The sequence below is a fragment of the Clupea harengus genome, chromosome 9 (assembly GCF_900700415.2).
Source record: "Clupea harengus chromosome 9, Ch_v2.0.2, whole genome shotgun sequence".
NCBI lineage: Eukaryota > Metazoa > Chordata > Actinopteri > Clupeiformes > Clupeidae > Clupea > Clupea harengus.
The window spans coordinates 12,444,656-12,469,516 of NC_045160.1; the positions used below are offsets into that span (position 1 = coordinate 12,444,656).

The window sequence follows — 24,861 nt, forward strand, 5'->3', positions numbered from 1 at the left end:
TTCTGGCTGCTAAACGCAAAGGCTTGCACCGCCTCACAGATCAGACGCACATTGATTGGAATGTTTCATCTCTGGAGCTTTGTAGTCTCTCCTCTCTTTCTCTCTCTCCCCCTCTCCCTAATCATCTCTCTCCCTCTCCCATCACCACCTCTCTGCGCCACAGCATCAACTCCCTTCTCCCATCAGTCTGTGCTGCTGGCGTTTTGTGCTTTTTTGACATAAAAAAATGAAGATATTTAGCTCAAACGTGTACAGCATGTCCCTCCATTTGTGGCAAAGAGTTTGTAAATGAGCAGTGGGACTCTGCATGTTAAATAACAGCTATCTGCAGCCTGCAGAGACTTGTAAAAGCCCCCAGTGGAATAGTGATGGCAGTCCTGCATCAGGCGGCTTTCATTTCAGAGAGGAAGATGCAGAGCACAGAGAAGAGGCCTACACAATGCTAGCAGCCATGTCGGGATTTTAATTTACAACCTACTGTCCTTCAGTGGCTGCAGCGCACACACACACACTCTCACACACACACACACACACAGGTTCACTGCAGCGTAACAATTCATGTTCCAGAAACATCTTGCTCTCTCTTGTGGCCCTACCTCTGCTGTGATAAACATAATGCTCTCCAGAGAGCCCCCGGCGATCAGAATACCAGAATACCTCTCACAGAAACCCCCCCCTACCACCCCACTAGCTCTCACAGCTCCACGCAAACCTGTGCTCAAGCCTCCAGGCACTGTGCCACCCCCACAGCCAGCTCCCCAGTAACAGATAGTCTATTAGACCCCTCCCCACTGTAAGCACAAAATGCCCATGGATCGCTCTACACTGGAGCAGACTGTGTGTGTGGGGGGGGGCTTACGGGGAACGTCTACAGCAAAGTCCCCCAGACTCATTGGCATGCGTGGCACTGATCTGTAAACAGTCGGGCGCACAGTGACAGACAGGCTGGCTGAGGCCCATCAGGAGATCATGGGCTGACAGATCGGCTCATTAGGGGAGAGCTGGGCCCTGACTGTGCCTCTGTCATATCTGCTGCTCTCTGATGGGAGAGAGAGAGAAGGAAGGCGGGACAGGGAGAGAGGGAAATAGAGAGAGAGAGAGTGAGGAGGGGGGGAGAACAGAGATGACAAAGAGAGAGAGAGATTGGGTGGAAAGAGGGAGAGGGACTGAGAGGTATGAGAAGGAGAGAGAGAATGTCCCTAGTTGTCATTCTCCCTGTGCATAAAAGAGATGGATGTGGAGGGAGAAATGGTCACATTCACATCACTACACGCACACAGCAGACAGGGAGCCTGGAGGAGCCGATGTCTCTCCTTTCAGTCCCTCCCTGTGCTCGCTCCACTGTGCCATGCCAGGCCTGATCGATGTAGCCTACTGCTGTTGTTACCGTATCATCTGATCTGTGGTATGTTACCCCCCCCCTCTCTCACACACACACACACACACACACACAGATGAAAGGCAACCTCCAGCTCCTCAATGCAGCTTTTACACTCCAGCAGAACTGCACCTCACTGTTAGAAGGGTGACTGCCTTCCCTTATGCACACACACACACACACTCCTCTGGGCCAGCCTATGATGATCACACACACACACACACACACACACACACACACACACACACACACACACACACACACACACACACAGACTAACAAAAAGAACCATAGAGCTGAGTGATGCCTATCACCTACTATTCCTGGAACAACCCTCCAGGACCTTTAGGTAGCAGGGTCTGTTACTGGAACCCTCCCAGCAGTCACACTCCCGCACTCATGACGAGAAAAGGGAAAGGGGGAAAAAGGAAAGTAGGGGGTGGGGGGTGGGGGGGGGTGGGGTGTAGTGGGCCTAACATAGAGACTAAAGGAAGAAATAAAGAGAGAAAACACAGAGAATATGAATGTTAAACTGCTTCACTTGCCCCGATAAGCACTGATGTTTCACATGAACATTGTGTGAGTTAAACTTTGAATGTACAACTTTAAAAAGCTAAAAAAGGCGAAATGGATATAAAAGATGAAAGAGAGTGAGAGACAGAGAGAGATGAGGGACAAAGCTGAACATCAGAGGCAGTGGTGGATGAGTGAACAGCACAGGAAATTAGTGAGGGCAGTCAAGGAATGGATGTGGAGAAAGAGAGGGAGGTAGGGAAAGAAAGAGGGAGAACACATCACTGATGTGGCGATAAACAACAACATCAGTAACACCACAACAAGCAGTATCCATCTGGTACCAACCACCTGAGAGAGAGAAAAACACACACACACACAAGCGCTCACAAGCGCTCATGCAAAGAGAATGCACACGGCAGAGGCGTATCACTTACTGGTGATTACCCCACTTTTACACCAACATCCAGGCCCAGCAGGGGAGGCGCTGGCCCTCAGCAGCCTGAGGAGGGCTCCCCCTTTCAGGCAAGACAGTGGGGAGCACCACCCCCACCCCCCCGACCCCCCGTCCTCCACAGCAATTACACACCACTGTCATGCTTTCAACAGCCTTTACACACACACATCACGCACCGCACCAGACAGGGAAACTGCATGACAAAGGAAGAAAATGTAGCATGTGATCGAAGGAGATCAGAGAAAGCCCCATCAGGCTTTCAGTGTCAGTATGTATTTCTGTGTGTGTGTGTGTGTGTGTGTGTGTGTGTGTGTGTGTGTGTGTGTGTGTGTGTGTGTCTGTTTGTATCTTTGTGTGTATGTGAGCAATTGAGAAATAGACAGAGGACTACAACATTGCAGCATGAAACAGGATGCGAGTGTTTTAATGGCTGTGAGCACAAACTAAGGCTGAACGTTTGCGAGGACAGAGATTAAAAAAAGAGACACCGTTTAAGTGGATATCAAGAGAAAGGAGAAGTGAGTGAACACGAAAACATAGCAGTCTGCACACAAAGGTGCAGGCGCGCTGGAAAACATGAAAAATTTAAAAAAGGCGTAGCGCATCTGCGGGGGGGCCTGCGTACCTAAGCCGACAGAAGTGTTATGTGAGCGCTATTATGTACATGCTAATGAACTCGTCACGGGGGAGAGCCACACCAACTTCAAATGTATATTTGATCATATTTTTGCCTGAAACAGTCTACCCTACACCCTCCCACTATCAACCACCCCCGAGGTCCTCCCCACACCACCCTCCTCCCTCCCAGTCTATACCCCCCCCCCCTCCCAGGAGAGAGGAAGATGCAGATCTGCATTTCAGTCTGTAGCATGTGGTTATTTCACTGAAATATTTGATTGTGTCTGCGCTTGGAAAGCAATTCCCACATGGCTCCAAGTTATGATGGAGCACCAAACCCCAGCAGTCAATAACAGAGCAAGAGTCCTCTGCTGGGGCTGATTTCTAGTCTTTCTACAAAAAGAAATGAAGGGGGTATTATGAAGAGAGAGAGAGATAGAGAGAGAGAGAGAGAGAGAGAGGGATGAAAGCTCCATGGCGAGGAGGACTGGAGGAGCCTAGACGCCCCAGAAGGCCAGAGTCTCTGACAGACCCCACCACAGAAATGACAACAATGAGACGGCTGCTGAGCTCAGCACTTCACTTCTCTCTCGGTCTCCCTCCCTCTCTTTTCAGACGGCTACATTTCCAGTCTGCCTGTCTGTTAGCCCTCTCCTGCCCTGTGTGTTTGAGGTGGAAAGACCCTGATGAACCCCACACTCTCACTCACTCTCCATGGCCAGAGGCCAAACTGCTGTCTGAGGCTGTTTCCACACACCCCCTCCCTGAGTGTGCGTGTGCGTGTGTGTGCGTGTGCGTGTGCGTGTGCGTGTGCGTGTGTGTGTGTGTGTGTGTGGTGAGGGGGTTGGAGGCCAGCAGGGGTGCTGAGGGTGCTCTGTAGCAGAATCCTGAAAGGCCTCGTGGCTCCTTTCTCTCTCTCACTCTCTCTCTCTCTCTCTCTCTCTCTCTCTCTCTCTCTCTCTCTCTCTCTCTCTCTCTCTCTCTCTCTCTCTCTCTCTCACTCTTTCTCTCTCACTCTCTATCTCTCCAGCTCATGGTTCTTTTCACTGCCACTCGCCCTCACTAACCCCCTGCTGAGCAACGCGGTCGGCACCCTGGCCCGCACACAACAGCACCACACCATGCTGTGGCAGACCCAGACCATCCATCAATTATCAATTACTACACTCACCAGCCGATTCACACACACTCACACGCACACGCACACTCACACGCACACGCACACGCACACGCAAACAGTGCTGAGCAGGGGCCTATAGTTATTTGTTACTGTTACTTATAGCTACGCAGTTAGGTATGGTCCCTATGTGTATGTGTCTGTGTGTCCGTGTGTGTGTGTGTGTGTGTGTGTGTGTATCCTGAGGGTCCCATCATGAAGGCTCTCCAGTGCATACACACCATGCTCAGACTCAGGCCAGAGCAGATGGCATTGAGGCAGGCACTGCCAATTTGCATGTAAATGGGCTGAGCAAGAGGGGGGGGGGGACAAAAAAGGAAGGAAAAGAAAACGAGAGGGAGAGAGAAAACGACTGAGAGCGGAAAGAAAGGAGTGAACAAGAAAACTCACCTGCTGCCATCCTTCCACCCCCATAAGTTGTTGTATAAATAGGGATATGGGAGAAAGAGTGAAAGAGTGAAAGGGTGAGAGAGAAAGAGCAAGAAAGAGAGAATATGTGTAGACAGAGAGGAAGAGAGAGGGAGGAAGAGAGACAGAGAGAAAAGAGGAGTAGGGTGGGGCACAGGGTGTTCTCTCTTCTGCATGAACAGGGCTCAAATGCTGCAGACTTCCCACAAGCGAGGAGAGTGAGGGAGGGAGGAGGGGGAGGGAGGGCAGGGAGATGAAAGGGGAAGATCGGGATGAAAAGAGAGGAGAGGAGAGGAGAGGAGAGAGGGCTGAGAGACGGGAGGGGAGATACAAAGAGGAGAATGAGTGGAAGAGAGAGAGAAAAAGAGAGAGAGAGTGAGGGGGTTGGGCGGGATATGAAAAGAACTGAAGCAAGAGTGAAGGATGAATGGGGAGGGCAGGAGGCAGGTGGTGGTCACATGGGCGAAAAATCAGCCTATCAAAAGGGGACGACGATTTCATCAGGTCTCTCCACGGGACAGCAGCTTGACGATCCCACAGCAGCAGACGTGCCTACACCAATGCAGGCCGCTAACATAGAGCACTAGTGCAGGCCGCTAACATAGAGAACTAGCGCAGGCCGCTAACATAGAGCACTAGCGCAGGCCGCTAACATAGAGAACTAGCGCAGGCCCCTAACATAGAGCACTAGCGCAGGCCGCTAACATAGAGAACTAGCGCAGGCCGCTAACATAGAGAACTAGCGCAGGGCACTAAGGTAGGTCGTGCTGAAGCAGCACTGCTGTACAGTAAGCAGGCTGGGGCCGTCAGGCAGGTCAGCGGGGCGCTGCGCTGGGCCAGATGGAGCGTTTGCTTTCCATCAGTGCCGACACAAAACACAGCCAAGTGGTACCGCAGGGGAGAGAGAGATAGCCCAGGCCACTGCAGTTACTGTGTCCTCGGTACACACACACACACACACATACAGACACGCACGCCTGCACGCACACACACGCACACACACACACACACACACACAGAAAGGCTGAGAAAGGGGAAAATGGTGTGCTAACCTTAATGTTTCCACAGAGTCAGGCAGGGGAAGGAAAGAGTTAACACAGCAGTGAGGAGGACTGAGCTGAGGTGGACTGGCTCTTTTATTCAGGCCAAAATAGGCACTGAATGAGATCACATAACACACACTCTCACACACACATGAACACATGTTCATATACATATACATATACATATACATATACACACATGCACACACACATGCACACGCCCAGACAGACACACACACACACACACACAGTACCAGGAGAGCAGAGAAGCAAGGTCTTGACTTGACCTGCGGCTGCCCACGGCAACCCTGCATGACGGATGGACTGTGACAGCTCTGATCGCAGAGCAGGGGGAGAGCACTTTATCTATCAGCCACTTCATCTGCCTGCACCGCACAGCCTTCAACACAATCACTCAGGTACACACACACACACACACACACACACACACACACAGTCAAACACAAACATACAACACTAAGACTGATAATACATAATCCAGGATTTTCATCTAGGCACTCATCCTCTAAGCAGAATGGATAGAAAGTGATTTATATAGACTTAAATCCTGTGAGGCAGCTGTGTGTGTGTGTATGAGCATGTTTGTGTGTGTGTGTGTGTGTGTGTGTGTGTGTGTGTGTGTGTGTGTGTGTGTGTGTGTGTGTGTGTGTGTGTGTGTGTGTGTGTGTGTGAGCATGTCTGTGTGTATATGTATGTAATACATCTCTGTATTACATGTCTGTAAACAAGTCTGAACGGACCCTGAGAGTCAAGGTTAGCAGGAAATGCTTACATGCCCCATACCCCCACTACATACACACATTATGCCCTTCACTACTTAACCCCACCAGATTAGTTAAAACCCCACCATGGCGTGACCAGACACCATCACCCAGATCACCATTTGCCCCCACTGCTGCTGCTGCCACCTTCACACCCACACCTAACCTCCAGCCAGCATGAGGATCCCCCAATGCCTCGGAGGGTCCATTAAGGAACCCCCTGTCCTCATCATCTCCATATTACTGTCCCCACCCCACCCCCACCACCCCCCACACACAGCCTCCCCCTGGATGTCCTCAGCCCAAACATGGAGCTGTGAGTGGGGGTGGATGGTGGCAGCAGATGGCGGGGAAAGCCTGGTCGCTGGAACTCACCAGTCAAACCAGGGGGACATAATCAATGCGACACCCCGCCGTGTGTTAGTTTAGAGAGCGTCAGGACGCCTTGCTCTCACACGCTTTCCCTTGGGAGGGGTGCCAGGTGGAACATGGGGGGTGGTGGAGGGGTGCCATTAACAGAGAAAGGTGGAGTGGGGGTAGTGTGTGTGTGTGTGTGTGTGTGTGTGTGTGTGTGTGTGTGTGTGTGTGTGTGTGTGAGAGAAAGTGAAATAGATTGACAGTGGCAGCTTCTTCCCATAACACACACATAAAACCACATGTTCCATACTGACAGTCACTGATCCCCTCTTAGTGAGTGAGTGAGTGAGTGAGTGAGTAAGTCAGTCAGTCAGTCAGTCAATCTCCTGCGCCTTTCCTAAAAGGTGTCACTCATGTGGACTAAGCAGGTCTAGGTGCAGGGATATTGCATTGGCCTCGATGCTACACTGTGCTTGTGTAGCAGTGCAAGAATGAGAGGTAGTCGTTGATGATGGCTGGAAGGCTGCTCTGCTGCAGTATGTGTAGGAGGTCACAGCATCACTGGGTCTGTGGGTCACTGTGTCAGGAGCAGCTACCCAGAGCTGGGCTACCGAGTTACAGTGGCCATCTGACATGTAATGCCTGTGTGTGTGTGTGTGTGTGTGTGTGTGTTTATGTGTGTAAGTGTGGTTGCGTGTGTGTGGGAAGGGGAGACAGACTGACTGCAGGGGCTGATAATAGGCCCCTCTGGCTTGGTCGATGCTGTGGTCCTCTGCACCACCCCCCCCCCGGGGGAGTGCTAAAGGCTGGATTACAGAGGCCAGGCCGCAGGCGCGCAGGCAGCCGCGCCGCTCCCCAACCTCTCCCCCAGCGGCCTCCTCTCTGGCTCAACACACACGATTTGGGGAAGACGGCTTCCAGTGGCTTCGCCAAAATATGTAACGGTACTCCTTTCCAATAAATACCAAAACAAACACACACTCACTCTCACTGAAACACACTCACACAGGTTTTCACTGTCTAACTCAAATACACTAAAACTATATATCCTCACAAACATTCTCTCTTTCTCCCTAACACCCCCCCCCCCCGCTCCCCCTCCCCTCCCCTCTCTCTCTCACACACACACACACACACACACACACACACACACACACACACACACACACACACACACACACACACACACACACACACACACACACACACACACACTCCCCTCATCCCATTCCTACACAGAGCATGTTACATTAACCATTGCCCTGGGCGCTGGATTACCTCTAATAAGAAAGGTATTCTGCGGCGCCGCACCAAACCAAACCCCAGCAAGCAGAGAGGAGCAGAGAGGAGTAGAGAGGAGCAGAGAGGAGCAGAGAGGAGCAGAACGGAAAGGAGTAGAGAGGAGCAGAGAGGAGTAGAGAGGAGCAGAGAGGAGCAGAGAGGAGTAGAGAGGAGCAGAGAGGAGTAGAGAGGAGCAGAGAGGAGTAGAGAGGAGCAGAACGGAGAGGAGTAGAGAGGAGCAGAGAGGAGTAGAGAGGAGCAGAGAGGAGTAGAGAGGAGCAGAGAGGAGCAGAGAGGAGTAGAGAGGAGTAGAGAGGAGCAGAACGGAGCAGAATGGAGCAGAACGGAGCAGAGAGGAGTAGAGAGGAGTAGAGAGAAGCAGAGTGGAGTAGAGAGGAGCAGAGAGGAGTAGAGAGAAGCGGTGCGGTGCGGCTCTGGACAGCTGACCACGTCGCGCTACTAGAGCATTCCAGCTATGCGCTACCTCCACTCTTCCTCTATTTATATCTCCTCTCCACTGGCTGCCTCTGCTTTGGCCTCTGTGTGTGTGTGTGTGTGTGTGTGTGTGTGTGTGTGTGTGTGTGTGTGTGTGTGTCTCTCTCTCTCTGTGCACTCGCTGTGCATGGCAGAATACTGAATCGGGGCCCTGATCAACACAGACAGGTGATAAGTGTGACTCCAGAGATGTGCCAAGGGCTGATCGATGTGACTTGAAGGCCGTCGTTTTTTACGTTTGCCTCTCCTCTGCCTCAGGCAAATTTGTGCGCGCGCGTGTGTGTGCGTGTGTGTGTGTGTGTGTGTGTGGGACAGAGAGGTTGTGATTGTGTGTGTTTACTTGAGCGACTGAAAGCCATCCATAAATGACTCTGGCCTCACCAATCAATGTATCTAATTGCTCCCGTTTGGGAGAGGCCCAAGGCCACTGAGGACTAGCCACAGACTGCACAGGAGATGAGGCGATAATGAGGGTTGCCCATGAAACCACAGCCACCTCTCACCTCACACATGAGACTACAAAGAGCACCAAACTCTGGCAGGAGTATGAGAACAGAGGAAAAGGAAAAGGGTTGCATGACGAACAACACACCAGGTATGCAATCTAAAGGGTACGTGATGTGAAGAGGATTAGAAAAAGCACAGGAAACATAATAATAACTGCAAGATGTATTTGAGGAAAGACCGCAAAATGTTCCCTCTCCACATGTAATGACGGATATTGACTTGCTTTTTTTGGCCCCTGGCCTTACTGCTCTTATTTATTCTGTTCTCTCTCCCTCTCTTTCTCTCTGTCTCTCGCTCTCCTTCTCCCTCTCTGAGACACACACACTAAACCACCCTTCAGTCCAATATCTCCAACATTAATGGCTCCGATAACTCCCAGAATGCACAGCGCCGAGGGCTGGCGGAGAGGAGCTTCTCTTGCTTAATATCACTTAATGAGCCGAGCCTAATGCAAACTTAAGAGTGCAGCTCGGCAGCCAGGATCAATCACAGCATCTGCTGGCGTCAGGCAATCTGAATAATGCACACACGTATTCACAAACACATGCACAGACATGGCATTCGCACAAACTGAAGCGCAAGCAAACACACGTTTATTTGGCTTATAAGGGAGAAAAAGAAGGAGAATGAAAGGCTTTTCTTGACGGTACAGGATGATGCAGCACTTGCTGAAGGGATATGCATGACTATCTTCATGCTAATTTGTGTGCAAGTTGGCGTGTGTGCACAGTATGTATGCATGAACACCTCATTTAACCCAAAACAAATGAGCAACGCTATCCAATCTCCAAACAGCTAAACGGGCTACAACTGCTCTCCTCTCTAGATGCCTGCAGCCAGTGGAAGCTCTCATGACAGCATGCCTACTGCTGCCATTGTCCTGACACTGACACCATCACAAAACAAGCTGCTCTCTTTCCTCACCCCTATTCTCCCTTTTCCTCACCACTTTCTATCAAAGCTGGAGAGAAAGAATGAAAGAGAGAAAGAGAGAGAGAGAATAAAAGAGAGAGAGAAAGAGAGAGAGATGCGCCCACCACATCTTTTCTATTCTTGCTTCAAACTTGCGCAAGTCTGTGTGGGTGAGTGAGGTTGTTGGTGGCAGGGGAGGGGAGGGATGGAGTACGGGAGAAAAGGAGAAGGAAAGAAAGAGAATTAAAGAAAAAGGGAACAATGGGTGGCCTGTGGTGGAACAGTCCTCTCCATTATTCATATGGCGGTGTGTGTGAAGCCAATCCTACTCGGCTACCACCTCCGCCCCTAACCAACCCCCAACAAACCTACACCACACCCTAGACTGCACCTTTGAGACTCTGAGAGGATGCATAGATACCAGGTACAACAGAGGGAGGAGCATCTTGGTGTGTGTGTGTGTGTGTGTGTGTGTGTGTGTGTGTGTGTGTGTGTGTGTGTGTGTGTGTGTGTGTGTGTGTGTGTGTGTGTGTGTGTGTGGGTGAGACTGAGAGAGAGTGCAAAAGAGAGTGGAACAGAAGAAGAAAAGAATAGAGACAGAGGGAGGGGTCACCAGTGAAGGGTCTAGGGTAATTAGTGGGGGCATTAAAGGGCAGGACACACAGGATGAGAAAGAGGCAGAAAAAGGAAGACATTAGGAGGTCAGAGATAGAACACTATCTCCCATCAGACTCGATCTCTTTAGCTCTCTCACTCCTCTGAACAAAACCCTTCGTTATAGCTCAATCAGAGGCATTTCCCAGTATCTCCTGTAAATCTGAGTCTCTTCTCATTCACAGGTGGATTCTCTAGCCTATCTCTTGGATTTCACAGAAGTCCACTGCACTGCAGGTCCTCTATCTTTAAAACCTCTCCCTAACCTCGGCTCCCGTTTCTGGATGAACTCATTACCATGCCCTACCTGGGAGGAGAGAGGAGGGGGACGTGAGGGGTTTTACGAGTTGCCCCATCCAGGGGCAGGATAGGGAGACAGAGGGAAATCCTTTCATCTGAGGCAAATCAGATGGACAAATAAGGTTTCCCACAATGCAGCCGAGTGCTCCATCATGCTTAAGAGAGGGTCTCTGTGGTGGAGAGAGAAAGGGGGTAGAGGGGCAGACAGAGGGGGAGAAAGGGAGCGAGGGAGGGTGAGGGACAGAGCAGGGAAAGGCTAGGCGACAGAGAGAAAGAGGGAGAGCAGGAGGAATGCTGGTTGTCTGTCTGATTGATAGGGTATCTGGGTGAGGAATGGTGTGTCTGTGAGTGTGTCTGTGTCTGTGTGTGTGTGTATGTGTGTGTATGGGTTTGTGTGCATGTGTGTGTTTTAGGAGGGGTGAGGGGGTAGCTGCTGCTGGCACTGACAAACAGATCCTCCATCTATCAAAACCAGTGTCAGGCTGGCTCTCGTCCCCTCCCCCACTGTACCCCTCCCCAAACCTCACACCTGCCCACAATGCACACACACACACACACACACACACACACACACACACACACACACACACACACACACACACACACACACACACACACACACACACACACACACACAACCCCAAAGACCACAGCCTGTCCTGCTCCATCTCACCACCACCTGGCTCAACACAAGGGCCAACTCAGCTGTGGCTCCAAGTCCGGAGACAATCCTGACCCTGATGTGGCCCAGGCTCACCAGGCTCCCCCCCCCCCTGAGCCTCATCCCAGTCCAGCCACGTTCACCAGCACCTCCTCACATGCCAGGGCCACATTACTCAGCTTGACACAGCACAACTCACTCCAGCCCAGCCAACCCCAGCCTTCCACGTGACATTCCGTGTGGCATTTCACATATGACTCGTTCCAGCACACACCTACACACAGACTCACCACATTCACACACACCCTGCCTTTTATTAATAGCTTCCACACCTGACTCACCAAAAGTGCAAGAGAGCTACGCCAACTCATTGTTGCTAACAGCTGACAAAGTATTGCAAGAGATCCAGTGGAGGGGAACTATTTTATTTTCTGACAGGATTATCATCAAAGCAATGAGACTACGAGACAAGATAAATCCTAAAATAGTTTATTTTTCAACATCAGCAAAACATGGTTTGGGCGAACTGAATTTCCCCAGGGAAGTGAACATACCCTGCTTAAAGTAGCTAGCATTTAGCATCAAACAAACCGAGAAAAGGCTTTGGTCAATGAAGTTTTCTCATAGATTTCGTCCTCCAACAAATTGGATGACACTCATTGTGTCTAACCATTCCAAGATACAGCAGATTTTATTTTATTTCATATCATCGCTTAAACTATGTTTGTAATCTATGTTATGTAGAAACATATTCCACATTGCTAAGGATCAATGGCATGAGTGAGTATCATCATATAGGAACGTGAGACAGGGAAATACTGCTGCCTCAAAGCAGTGTGAACTCATTGGTGATGTCAACAGCACAAAATGTATGCAGAGCTTACCATAAGAGGTGATGTCACCATGGGACTGTGCACTCAGCTACATATGGCCAAAGGCAGCACAAAATCAATTGTCACACCCTCAAGCGCACACACACACACTCCTAAACATGCACAAATACACACACACACACACATCTCTCAGGCATGCGGTCCAAAGTAAACTCGATGAGAGATGGAACGCCTGCTGGTGAGCTCATCACTAAACCCCTCTGCTCATATGATAACAATTAACAACATGGCAAGAGAGATAGGGAGCGTGAGACAGAGAGGGAGGGAGAGATAGGGAGACAAATGACACAAATTACAGTGATCTCTCCCTCTTTGTGCACCTGGCGCAGAGACATGTAGTTCCTGTATAGGACAAATATGAAAGTGTGAGAGTGTGTGTGTATGTATGAATGTGTGAGAATGTGTGTGTATGGGTGTGTGTGTGTGTATGGGTGTGTGTATGGGTGTGTGTATGGGTGCGTGTGTGTGTGTGTGTGTATGTATGTATGTGTGAGAATGTGTGTGTATGGGTGTGTGTGTGTGTGTGTGTGTGTATGGGTGTGTGTATGGGTGTGTGTGTGTGTGTGTGTGTGTGTGTGTGTATGTATGGGGGTGTCTGAGGCAGCACTCTCCATCTCCCAGCTGTCGGTCTCCGCCCCCACCCTCTCGGCAGCAGCAGCAGCAGCAGCGGCAGCACACCCGCTGTCCCCATCAGTGGTGGGAGCAGCGAGCGCTAAATAATGCAGGCAGCTGAGGATGCCGGGGGCCCCCTCCTGAGCCGCTCCACCCCGGCAGAGGGTCTGGAAGAAGAAGCTGAAGAGGAAGCCAAAGACCAGGAGCCCATCTGACTCACTAGTAGCCCAAACCAACCATGGAGGGAAGCGGCCAATGAGATCTATGCAATGCCCTGGCACACCATAGATCACAGAACACTTACGCACGCACGCACGCACGCACGCACGCACGCACGCACACAAACACACACACACGCTGATAAGTGAATAGGAGCTTACCTGTGTTTCTGTGTGGAGGGGGAGGGGGCAGTCGTCAGTGCAGAGAGAGTGGGCCTGCTGAGAGGGAGAAGGAGCAGAGAGTTGGTCTGAGGTCTGACAGCCGGCCGGCCAGCCAGCCTTTCACGCTTAGATACTCTCTGCACTCTTTTTGCCTATTTTGGGCTGCCTTGACGTGAAAATGTCACAGAGAGAACTCGTCTGGTAGCTTAATTTGCCTCAAGATAGGCTGTCAGATTAACAGTTGGGTGGCTCTTTATTAAAGAGGCTGGGATACTAACGAATTAAGATTTGATGGTTTATGGTAACTAATAACTGGGGCATCACTGACAATCAAATCTCTAAATCTTCTTTTCAAGACTTTAAATGGAGGAAATCCCCCAAGTTTGAAATTGTGCATGCGGGTGTGTGTGTGTTTGTGTGTGTGTGGTCAATAGTTATCAGAGAGCATGGCTATAAACCAACACCAAAGCTGTAAGAGGATGAGGAAGAGAGGATTGCAAGTGAGTGGGAAGAGAGAAACAGCGATTTCCTCTTCAGCTGTGCAATCATTCGCACCTTGGTGTGACTTCAGATCTGTGGCCTGCAGGGGCCAAAATACTTCTGGTAAAACACACACACACACTTTATCCAAACCAGGGCTCTCTCAAGCACACAAAATCCCTGACACCCAACGGTCAACCTCCACACCCGCCCTGCTCACAATAGCTGGCCATTACCTCACTACATAGCAGATCAGTGAGAGAGTGCGTTAAACCCTGACCCAGATGGACTCCCCTCTGTCTGTCTGACTGATTCCAGCGGACACCACCCTCACTACTTCCACGCTCTCCGCCCCGCAGAGCTCCCCGACCGGCCAGTAACATTAGATCCCATCAGTGCGGGCGTGCCTGAGGTGTTAATGAGCTCCAGGGAGCACAGTCTGCCAGATTCTTAGAAAGGGTTAAGCCCTGGTGGTTACAACTCAATGTTAGGTCACATCAGACCTGATACACATTACACATCTTGACACCACCTCCAGGCAAAGACCATGTCAGATTTAAGACTCTGAAGGGAGGGGGCTGATTGATTCCCTCACAACTGATTGTGGCACAGTGTTTCACCTGCTGCAGTGTAGGATTATTTAGCTTTGGAGAATAAGTCAACTGTGTCCAATAAATGCCCCCCTCCCCTCCATGACTGATGCATGAAGATGAAAGAATTTTCTCTCACAAAGCAACACACACAGGCAGTATGTTTTTGTATTCAGTATTGTTTTTTTTTAAATGATAGCTTACATTTCACAAAATGCCTAAGCATAAAACTGGACTGATACGTAAGCATTCTAGTGGTGTCAGATGGAGCCTGGTGGAAGCAGATCTGCTCTACACCTTAATCGGTCTCGTCCACAACATGGAACAATTAAAGAAGGCATTATTTCAGCAACAAGCTAGTTTTGACCTAGGTTGCTAGTTGCTAGTAGGTTGCAAACAAGTTTAGAACGAGTCCCAGTGGCTTTCAGACTAGGGTATAATGCTACAGGACTGATGGTCGGGGGGCACTCACAATAACAATCCTAAAATCCTTGTGCATGGTTATGCACTGGTTTGAATGGTGGCTGGGATTAAAAATGATAATTAAATGTTCTGTGTCTGATATTGCACAGACATAAATGTCACTGTTGAGTCTGGAGGAAAAGCTCTACTCCTCCTGAATCTCCTCCTGAGTGTCTTCCCGGTCAGGCCGCCTAAAGGCACAGTTTGCCCTCTTTAGGTTTACCACAAAACATCCACGCAAGCAATGCATCTCCACCGCCATCTGGACATGCGGCGGACAACAATTGAGCATAGTCATGCTTGTGGTGTGGCTTTATTAAAGTGGAAGCCTGAATTAGACTGGCCTTTAATATTGCATGAGGGAACATGAGCATTAGCCCCATGTTGTTTTTCAGAAATGGCTGAAAAGCCACTATGGTTAGATAAGCTAAGCCAAGCTAGCCACGGAACGGCAAGAAAATACAGATAGATTCTTTGTGTGGCTTGATGATTACTACATAAACAGGGGTTGAGGGAGAGGGAGAGGGAGGACAAAGTAAATGTGCTTGGGGTGAACAGATAGCATTTCAGACGTGTAGTCTTCTTCTCATTCCTTCCCATCCGCTCTCTCGGGTCCTACACTGAGCCAAAAAACAGTGGCCACCCTGGGCGACTTGAGTGACTAACTCAAGAGACGGAGAGAGAGGGAGACAGAAGAGGAGAAACATGGAGATATTTATAGCTGATAGTATTATAGTTGCTTCACTGGTCGGGCCACCACTGATGATGGTCTCCCCTTGTCTTCTGAAGAGGCGAGAGACAGAGAGAGGGAGAGACAGAGATGGGACATGCACACCGGAGGAAGAGGGGACCCAAGAGGGGGAGAAGAGGGATGCAGGAAGAGAGCAAAATAATGAGCGCAGATGAGAGGGAAAGAGAGAGAGAGAGAGAGAGAGAGAGAGAGAGAGAGAGAGAGAGAGCGAAGTGAGAGATTGGGTTTATGCGAGGCAAAGCAGACAGGCTCTTCTCCACTCAAGAGATGCACCCTGAGAGGGTCCACCTCAGAGATGCTGATGCAGGGTGACAAGGGTTGCATAATTTTTTCCACCCTGAGTGAGCCCAGCCCAGAGCAGCACAGAGCAGCGCAGAGCAGCGCAGCAGGGGAGAGGCTATGGGAGCTCAGCAAAGGCCTGCATGAGGCAGAGGATCACTGCTCAGTCCACAGCAGAGAAGACCTGTGCAGAGATGATGAGCACAACAGGCCAAGACAGTCACTCAAAACAGAACAGAGGGTGACCAAGTGCAGCACAGCATCCTGGAGAAGCACGCTGTAAGGACAATTCCCTGTGACGCACTGTCCAAATACATGATACTGCAGGGAACAGACCGGGCATCTTTGCCAGCTAACTGTTTCTCTTCTCATTCCCAGTCAAATAAGCGCAAATCAATTTAGCCCCCATAGATCTTAAGGCAGAGTCATGGGGGTTGTGCCATCCTCCAAGCATATTACATCCATATTGAATCTGTTGGCATTCATATGAGGCGAGAAGGCAATAAAGCTTGCATGTCCCTCTCCAGAGGAAGATGGTAGATGTAGATGGATGTAATTGTTATGGTTGGGGACGCAGGATAGATTTGGATAGGTTGGGAACGCAGCTTAACTGCCAGCTTTACCACATGGCAAATACATGAGAATATTCAACACAGAGCACAGCTAAGGGTGTATCTGCACAGTCTAGCAGGTGTCTGACACAAATACACAGCACCAGTCATAGGAGGAGAGAAGCTGCTGGCGGGGAAAATTCAGTTTGGAAATTACAACTACCAATCCTTTGCTCAATTCAATTCAATCACACAGAGCCCTCAAATATTTGGGTCATACTGTCATTTATGACACAGCCAAAGAATGTCTGCATGCAACAAGACATCTCTTTAAGCTGTCCATGCGGGTTGCCTCTAAGTAAACAAGCCAACAGACGTGGTTATGCTGCATAATGCTAATAAGACCCATGACCTCTGAATTCATTCGAGCACCGATGTAGAGAAAATAGACTAGCCTTGAGGGTGCACAAACACTTGTCCAGTGTGATTTTTCCAGGGAATAAAATAAAAATAAACTGTGGCTTACATGAAAGCAATACAGTCAAACTGTAGAGAAAGTCACTTAATATATATATTATTTTTACTTGTGAGTCCACAGTGCTCTTACACTCACTGGGCTGAAATAACTGAACTCAAAGTGGTGTTAAGGCTTGCTGTACGATCAGCCAAGAAGGGGGTAAAATAACTTGATTACATCCATTTGCTCTCACGGCATTTCTGCTGATGGCAAAAGACCCGTTCAATAATAACTACTTGCTCTTAGAGAGATATTGGGGATGCACGTGGAGCCCAGTACAATATTATTTTGTACTGAGATATCCGGATAGGAATTCCATCAAAAACAATATGGAGATTACTTAACATTTATGCCTGCAAGTTTTTTTTTATTTTTTGTATGCAATCCATCCACTTACATCTAGCCTCACAAAACCACACCAATATGTAGTGTAAGGGCAAAATGAAGACAATGAGTATGCCTGTTAGTGTTTGTGGGTCAGAGAGAGAGAGAGAGAGAGAGAGAGAGAGAGAAAGAGAGAAAGAGAGTGAGCGAGCGCCAAATAGAGAAGAAGCCAACCCTTCTTCATATTTTACCACACCAAAATACATAACAGTGTGTTAGATACAATGTCAGGGTTTGGGAACTGTGGAGGATACCTCCCTCCTCCACCCCCCTTCTGTCTATCTCCACCCAGGTCCAAGCCCCATGGCTGTTAAGAGTTCACGCTGCTCCCTGAGCCAAGCGCACATCTGGAGGGCGTGTGAGTGGGTGGGTGACTAAGAGGTCCAGCTTTCACTGCAGCCTTGCTTGGTGATATCACCATATGGTGGACTTATGGCTCTTGAGGGGCCTCCTCAATACCAATAACCCCCTCACCTTCCCAACACCCCTCCAAGGGTAAACCGTCAAATGCTACATCATGTTACCTCTGATGGTGCTGCAACCCGCGAATGTATGGACAGGGTGTGACGTAGAAGGCACACAATCCCTATAACACAACTGAGCAACTAGCTAGATGTGCTTCACATGAGCACACAGGGCCTTCTGCAAAAGGGACTGCTTTATTCCTCTTCCCTATTTCTTTTCCGACTCTATTCCATTATTTCTCGTAAATAAATCCACAAGTAACGCCTGCTACATCTAAAACAAAAGGCAATTGTAAAACAAATAGTTGAGAAGTTTTTTTAAACATCCGATTGGTTTATGGTGAATCTTAAAACTTTTTTAGTAAGGTTACACAGTTGGTCACACTAGGTCAAAAGCCAGCGCACACCTTATATTACACTTACTCTTCACCTTCACTTTCACGGCAGCTCAGCAGGTGCCTAATCGATAGGACCACTTTATTTGTGATATTAAAACATAAAAAATATCTTCAGCTCAAAGGTCAACGCTGCACGGTTTTAATTGCTTGTACAGTTACCAATAGACAACCGGCGGGTGACACAGGAACATGCTGTTGGAGTTGTAAAACACTGCTTCGCAATACAAGTTAATACACACTTGGCCAAATGACATTTTTGAGCCGCATCTAATTCGGCGAAGTGTTGCTTATTGCCGCGTCAGGACATGTGACCAAGCAGAGCATTCTGCCATAAGTCTAATCAATTTAACACAGCTCCTCACGCTTCCCAAATCGTCTATCTTTCCCGACCACGAAATGATAACTGAGCAATTATAGTAACTGTCACTGTAAAAAGTGGGTGTCGGTTAAGTGCAAGGAAGTCTGCTCACAACGACAAACCACAACCCTCTCGTAACATACAGCAAATGCCTATGTTTTTAAGGACAAACTAAGTTTTTTAACCAAACCATTATATTCTTGTAGGCTACAATGCACACTACTAAGGCATGTGTTTGCGCCGTTTCAATGTGCTCAGACCATTATGTTGGTTAATAATCCCATAACTTCGGACCTCGTCACGGGATGAATGTGGCATGCATGAGGTGTCGTCCCAATGTTGAGGGGTGACAACCTACAGCGAGCGCACCCGTTCTGCCGGGGCCACATTTAGCGAGCAGGCATTCCATGGCAAAAGCGCGCATCAATAATTTTGTGCAGTTAAGCAAGTGAAAACTTACTTCTGTCCATTTTATTTAGCCTTATGTATGATGAATCGGGTAAATTACAGGCACCAGATAAAAACGACAGGGAATCTCAAAAACCATTAATTTAGCGTAGCCAGACGACCCGACTGTGCGAAGACAAAGGTTTGCATATAAACACGAAAATAAGTAGGCCTATAATTTTGTGTCCGACTGTTTCTGTTTCTTTGAAGTGAATATCAATGATCGGTAAAGTAGTATAATTGAATAAATAAAAAAATGCAAAAAAATGTACTGTATGGGTTGAAACCCTGACCCTCCATAGATTTTGAGGATTTAAGTTGATTTTGCTCAATCTGTGACAATTCTTCACATAAAACAAAAAATAGTTCAGTGACGAAAAGACGGGATGGATATTATTCCCAATCAGACACCATGATATAGCCAGTCAGACAGACAGACTACTTTGACACCACCGTCACAAATAGACTACAGGGTGTCTTCAATGTAGGCGACTGATCGGGAGAATATCTATTTGTATCATCCCCAAAATCGTCTTGTTTCACAAATTAACTCGACAAAACCAGCTGTGGATAGTGTGTAATTTCACACTGGTAAGGAATGTTCAATAAGCTACAGTATCTAGACAAATTTGATAACATAAGCTCTCCTTACATAGCATGGACATGCCCTATTCAATTCTATGCGGCTCGTGTGACAGTCTCCCGTCAAAATCCGAGAACAGACAGTCAGGTCACTGCGTGGTATGTCGGAGAACGAGAAATGAACGAGCGTTTTCATGCACTTACCTCTTGTCTTGTCCCCGTGGAAAAAAATCCCAGTTGAAATTCCCTTTCTAACGTTCATGCACACATTCATTCGTTCTACTTGCACTGCCCAGCTCTCCCTATTCTTTGCCACAAACTTAGCTATAACCCGCTATTGTGAGACGCAGTCAAACCTGCTACATAGCAACGCCCGCCCACTATGCACACTGCCAATATGCCAATGGTCACCTCTGAATTCGGCCTCTCGACTATTGATGTGGGCCACAGTCTGTCTCACCGTGAGGGCGGCTACCAGGTTTGAGAAGGCGGGCTCAAACCATCTAAGATTCAATGAGTTAACAATTTCATTGCTGATCATACAGGCTTGGCCTTCATGACGTTATCGGAGTTACGTCAGTCACATATAGAGTTGTCATAGCCTCCTCCTGAGCTTCTACAGGTAGTCAGGTTAAATAAATTAAAGTATGGAAATCTGGTCCACAGAAAAGCTAGTGGCACATACGACTTAATGTATATTATATTCAGATAACATTTAATTATACATTGTCTGTATTAGCACGCACAACTTGCACAGCCTATTAAGACAGGGAGGATAACTGGGCCCCTTGTCTTTGATATTTTCACAACCGGCGCAAACCACACCACGCTACATACACAGTCACACACACAGCTACACACACACACACACACAGACCCTTTTCATAATAAGATGTACAATGATTCTGCTGACCCCTGCTGGCTAAACTGGAGAAGGTCCCTGGGAAATAAACGTGTTGTCTGCCCAGATAAACTCCACCATTTCTCAAGTTCAGTATGTTATAACAGGGACGTCACTGGACATTTATGGTTAGGGGGAGCTGAGCCATCACTATGGGGATCTAGTTTGAACGTCAAGGACACACCAGAAGGACTGATAGGTTTGAATGGAGATTATATGTATATTCAGTATAATCAGTGTGTACAGTTTGATAAGAGCACACAAGAGAATTACTGCTGTGATATGCCAAAAAAAATATTACTCCAGCTTACAGAGTGTGGACTGAATTTGTTGTAGTAATGTTTGAATGGTCGTTAAGTGTGAGAGTTTAACACACCCTAAAATCAAATAGGGTGAATCAGCTGAACGGTTTTAGCAGTCAACAGAGGTCTTGACTCAGTGTTGTGCTCATTCTCCCACTAACTGGTGGCAATAGTAGGCTACTGGTAGTACTGCGTTAACAAGACATGTCCCTGTAAATGTAGGGGGGTTGTTTAAAACTGGCAGATAAAAGTTTACATCTGGGGTATGACTGGGGTATGACACAATTCAGCCTGGATTTCTGACTGTCTACACAGGAAAAAAGGTAATAATTAAGTCAATCAGGGGAGATATTAACAATATACTAAGCTGGCAAAAACAAATTTGACTTTGACTTTTAGTATTCTTCCTTCCAAAGTAACTTTGTCTGCTCTGTCTGACTTTTCAGTAGAAAAAACCTTGAAAACCCATGGCCATCTGCAAGAGCTGACACCATTTCAACATAGCATGCGTTCTTCATGTGCAGCAAAACATGAGGTCCAGTATCAGTAGGCAGACTCAACTGAAATTAGCCCAACATTTTATCATCCTTGTTAAACAAAACACAAATACATTTGATAAATATATATGGGTATATACATGTGTATGTAATAACTAAAGGAAAAACGATATATCCATACACTGAGCACATAGGCCCACGGCGTTGGCCAGTAAGTAAAAAAGAATGTTGGTGATACGTTTAACAGAGGTGACATTCACCCAGAGGTAGACCTATTATCCTCCAGAGCTGTAAACCTGTGCTAGATCCCCTGAAAGCATTTGTTTGTGCTACGACCATCACTAACTAAGAATGGTCAAATGATGGCGTAACAAGGAAACTTTTGAGGCAGCCGTGTTTTTTCCTAGTTCTCAAATCATCTCCACTAGTCCTGTAATTTGGTCAACCCAAATTCACAAACACGCCCTTCACAACAAGAGGTTAGGCTACCCTCTGCTGATTACCTTCTGCTCTGCACCAAAGAGAGCTACCAAAGACTTCCGTATCACATGGAACGAAAGGAGAGCTCGCGCCTGGCAGGATAAAGCTCACGCTTGCACTTTGACTAGGAGAGCGGGGCGGGCTAGCAGGAGTGAGTAGATCGAAGATAAGTTGCCCGTCGCCAAACGCGAGACTTAAGGATAAAAAGCTCTGTAGAAGACTGACTGCAGACGGAAACCAGCCCGTATCTTTGGGAATGACAGACCTCGGCGTTTCGCTGTCCCTGCTGGCAGGGATTGTGCTTCTGAGTGAGGTGTCAAGGTGGACTGCAGTTAAACTGTTTGCCAAGTCGGGTTATTGTCAATACGTGTTGGAAATCATTTCGACCTTCCAGCTATGCGCTTGCACGCACGAATTGAAACTATTGGGCGAAGTGGGCCGAGTGGAGCTGCAGATTGGGCTGACCCTAACGTACCTCATCTCTGTGGTCCATGCGCTGACGTTCCACGGAGCCATCTGCAACCCCTCTGGCACTCTTGAAAGTGTCTACCGGAGGGGACTCACCGGAAAATGTGCAGTGGCGCGGATTGTGTGCCAGTTTCTTGCTGCCGTGGTGGCACGGTGTGTCGTTCCATATGTATGGGCACTGGGTTTGTCCGATTTGCACGTTAGACACAAACTGTTCGGATTTAAATGCATCAGTCCGATTAATGCCCCGCTTTTGAAAGCAACTGCAGTTGAGCTGGGATGCGCTTTCGCCGTGCACTCTGTTGCTACACATATGCAAAAAGTCGACGACAAATACAAAATCCATGCCATAGCAGCTGTAATCACAACCGTGGTCTATGCAGGTTTGTTTCTCGGGATTAAGAATCTTCCGACCTTGTGCTTTGCTTGTGTTTTTTCGGCGGCGTTGTTTTGGCAGGGCCTATGGGAACTGTTATGTAATGGCTAAAGTTATCACTTGTGTGATAACAGTTTTTAATCGCAACCTAAATCCCTGTTTATCAAACAGTGTCATATCTAGTTTATAACATGTTTCTTGTCTGTAAATTCAAATTCCAGTAACTCTAATCAGTGTTGTTATTTTATTTGTAGGTGGGAGTATGACAGGAGCAGTGTTCAACCCAGCACTGGCGTTTTCAACGCAGTTTCCCTGCAGCGGCAACACCTTTATCGAGTACTCGTTGGTGTACTGGTTGGGGCCAGTTTTAGGTAGGACACATTCTCGGTACAAGTATCCTGTTTAATGCCTGTAGGCGGTGTGGTATTTTAACACTGCCCCAATTACCACAAACCGTTTAAGTACATGTATAGCCCATTGCAAACATACTACACACCTGAGATCAGGCAGCCTAGCATGCCAATGCCTTTATACACTGAAGGGAATGAGCACCATTTGGTCATTCAAAAAGCAACACCCAGAAAGGTTGGCAGGAGTAGCCTATGCCCTAGGACTAGTATGTTGTGACAATGTAGACCTGATTCTCAAACTAGTCATGTCTTAGTTGCTCAAGAGCTGAGGGAAACGTAGTGTCTTGTTACTTGACATTCATGACATTTTTGCGAGCACAGCCAAGAAACCCCATCTCTCCCATCCCTCTGCCTACAGGCATGGCCGGCTCAGTGCTGCTGTTTGACAAAGTCATTCCAGCGGTGTCAGGGAAGAGCATATACCGAAAAGACCTGAGCTACAATGCCGTCAACGAGAAGAAGAAGAAGTGAGCTCCAAATCAGACATCTCTCAACTGCTGGATTCAACAATGGACTCCTTTACACAGCCCATGGGTATCAGTGAACTGCAGTAGACAGTAATTATAGGGCACAATGTAATACATGCAAGTGAGTGTGTGTGTGTGTGTGTGTGTTCGTGTGTAATGACATGTACCTCATCAACAGCATTTTTCCTTTTTAACTTTTTTGAGCCAAACAATTTTTATGTTTATAAAATGTTTATGTGAAGAACAGAGATACAATGAGATACTCTATAAACATAACTGGAAATAGTCATTATCTGTAGGCTGCTATGTTCACGTTATGTATTTTGGAGAAAATAAGCCTGCGAACCTCAGAAACTTAATTCAAGTGAGAAATCCTTCTGACATAGGAAGATTATTCAATCGCTGTTCTGTTTTTTTTTTTGTCTCATTTAATTTTTTTGTCATGGTAACAATGGTTAAGTTATCTATTACTGTTCTTGATTTCCACCGTGTATCGCTTAAGTTTAAACATTCCCCTTTCAAAGAGGCACATGAAGACTAGCTGGACAAGAATGTAATGTAATGAGGATTTTTACATCTGTGGAGTGTGTGACCTTAACACACAGATTTACGTGGTGCCTTTGGAACTTTAGCAAGGACTTTAGGGATAAGCTGACCTATCCTAGCCGTTAGTGAGCCTGTGCCAAAGTGTGCCGTGTACACTTGGTTTTAGGGACAAGCCAAAGATGGTATACTTGTCTTTTAGGCAAGCAGAGGTTAAGCCACAGAAATACAGCACAGTCATCTGAAGTAATACTATTGGTATTATATGTGGTTGTTACGCTTCTGGTAAATAACAGTCTTGGTCAACCATTTGCTGCATTTATGTCAATTTAAGACATTGTAATAAATCAGTTAATTTTTAGTGTTGAGTATGTATTTTGCTTCAATATGAAAATCGTCTTTTATCTACATCAGGGGCGTAACTATAGGGCCCGTGGGTCTTGGGGGCCCGTAGCCGGGGGTTTTTCGTGCCCAAGAAAAATATCTGCGCAGGGGGAGGGGGCGTGGTGGTTAGTGACATATCCTGACAATTTCACAGTTTAAAGTGTTGTAGGCTGAATATCTGCGCAGGGGGAGGGGGCGTGGCGGCGGCGGTTACAAACATGGGGTACGGGACTGTAAAATGTTTGGGAACCACTGCCTTACGCCACTGACTAGGGCCCGTCATAATAGCCTGCACCTGGGCCCGTCGTAACTACGTTACGCCACTGATCCACATGTAAGGGA

At 47.9% G+C, this 24,861-nt stretch overlaps 2 protein-coding genes across 4 annotated transcripts in view; one reads left to right on the forward strand and one right to left on the reverse strand.

Annotated features, from left to right (window-relative positions):
- pak1 (p21 protein (Cdc42/Rac)-activated kinase 1) overlaps window positions 1-22,442 on the reverse strand; it is a 43,548-nt gene extending 21,106 nt beyond the window's left edge. The window contains exons 1-2 of one of the 3 annotated variants that reach the window (XM_031573482.2): window positions 22,347-22,442; window positions 13,429-13,485 (exon numbers count right to left, since the gene is read on the reverse strand). The gene's annotated coding sequence lies outside the window, so the exon portion shown is untranslated. Of the gene's footprint in view, window positions 1-13,428; window positions 13,486-19,895; window positions 20,124-22,346 lie in introns of those variants that run through there. The other 2 variants (XM_012836226.3, XM_031573484.2) reach the window with 2 other exon arrangements.
- Window positions 21,883-24,496, forward strand: aqp11 (aquaporin 11). Its single transcript, XM_012836227.3, has 3 exons — window positions 21,883-22,722; window positions 22,970-23,086; window positions 23,484-24,496. The coding sequence occupies exons 1-3, from the start codon at window positions 22,128-22,130 to the stop codon at window positions 23,594-23,596; spliced, it is 825 nt and encodes a 274-aa protein (XP_012691681.1). The 5' UTR covers window positions 21,883-22,127; the 3' UTR covers window positions 23,597-24,496.
- Window positions 24,497-24,861: the final 365 nt, after the last annotated feature.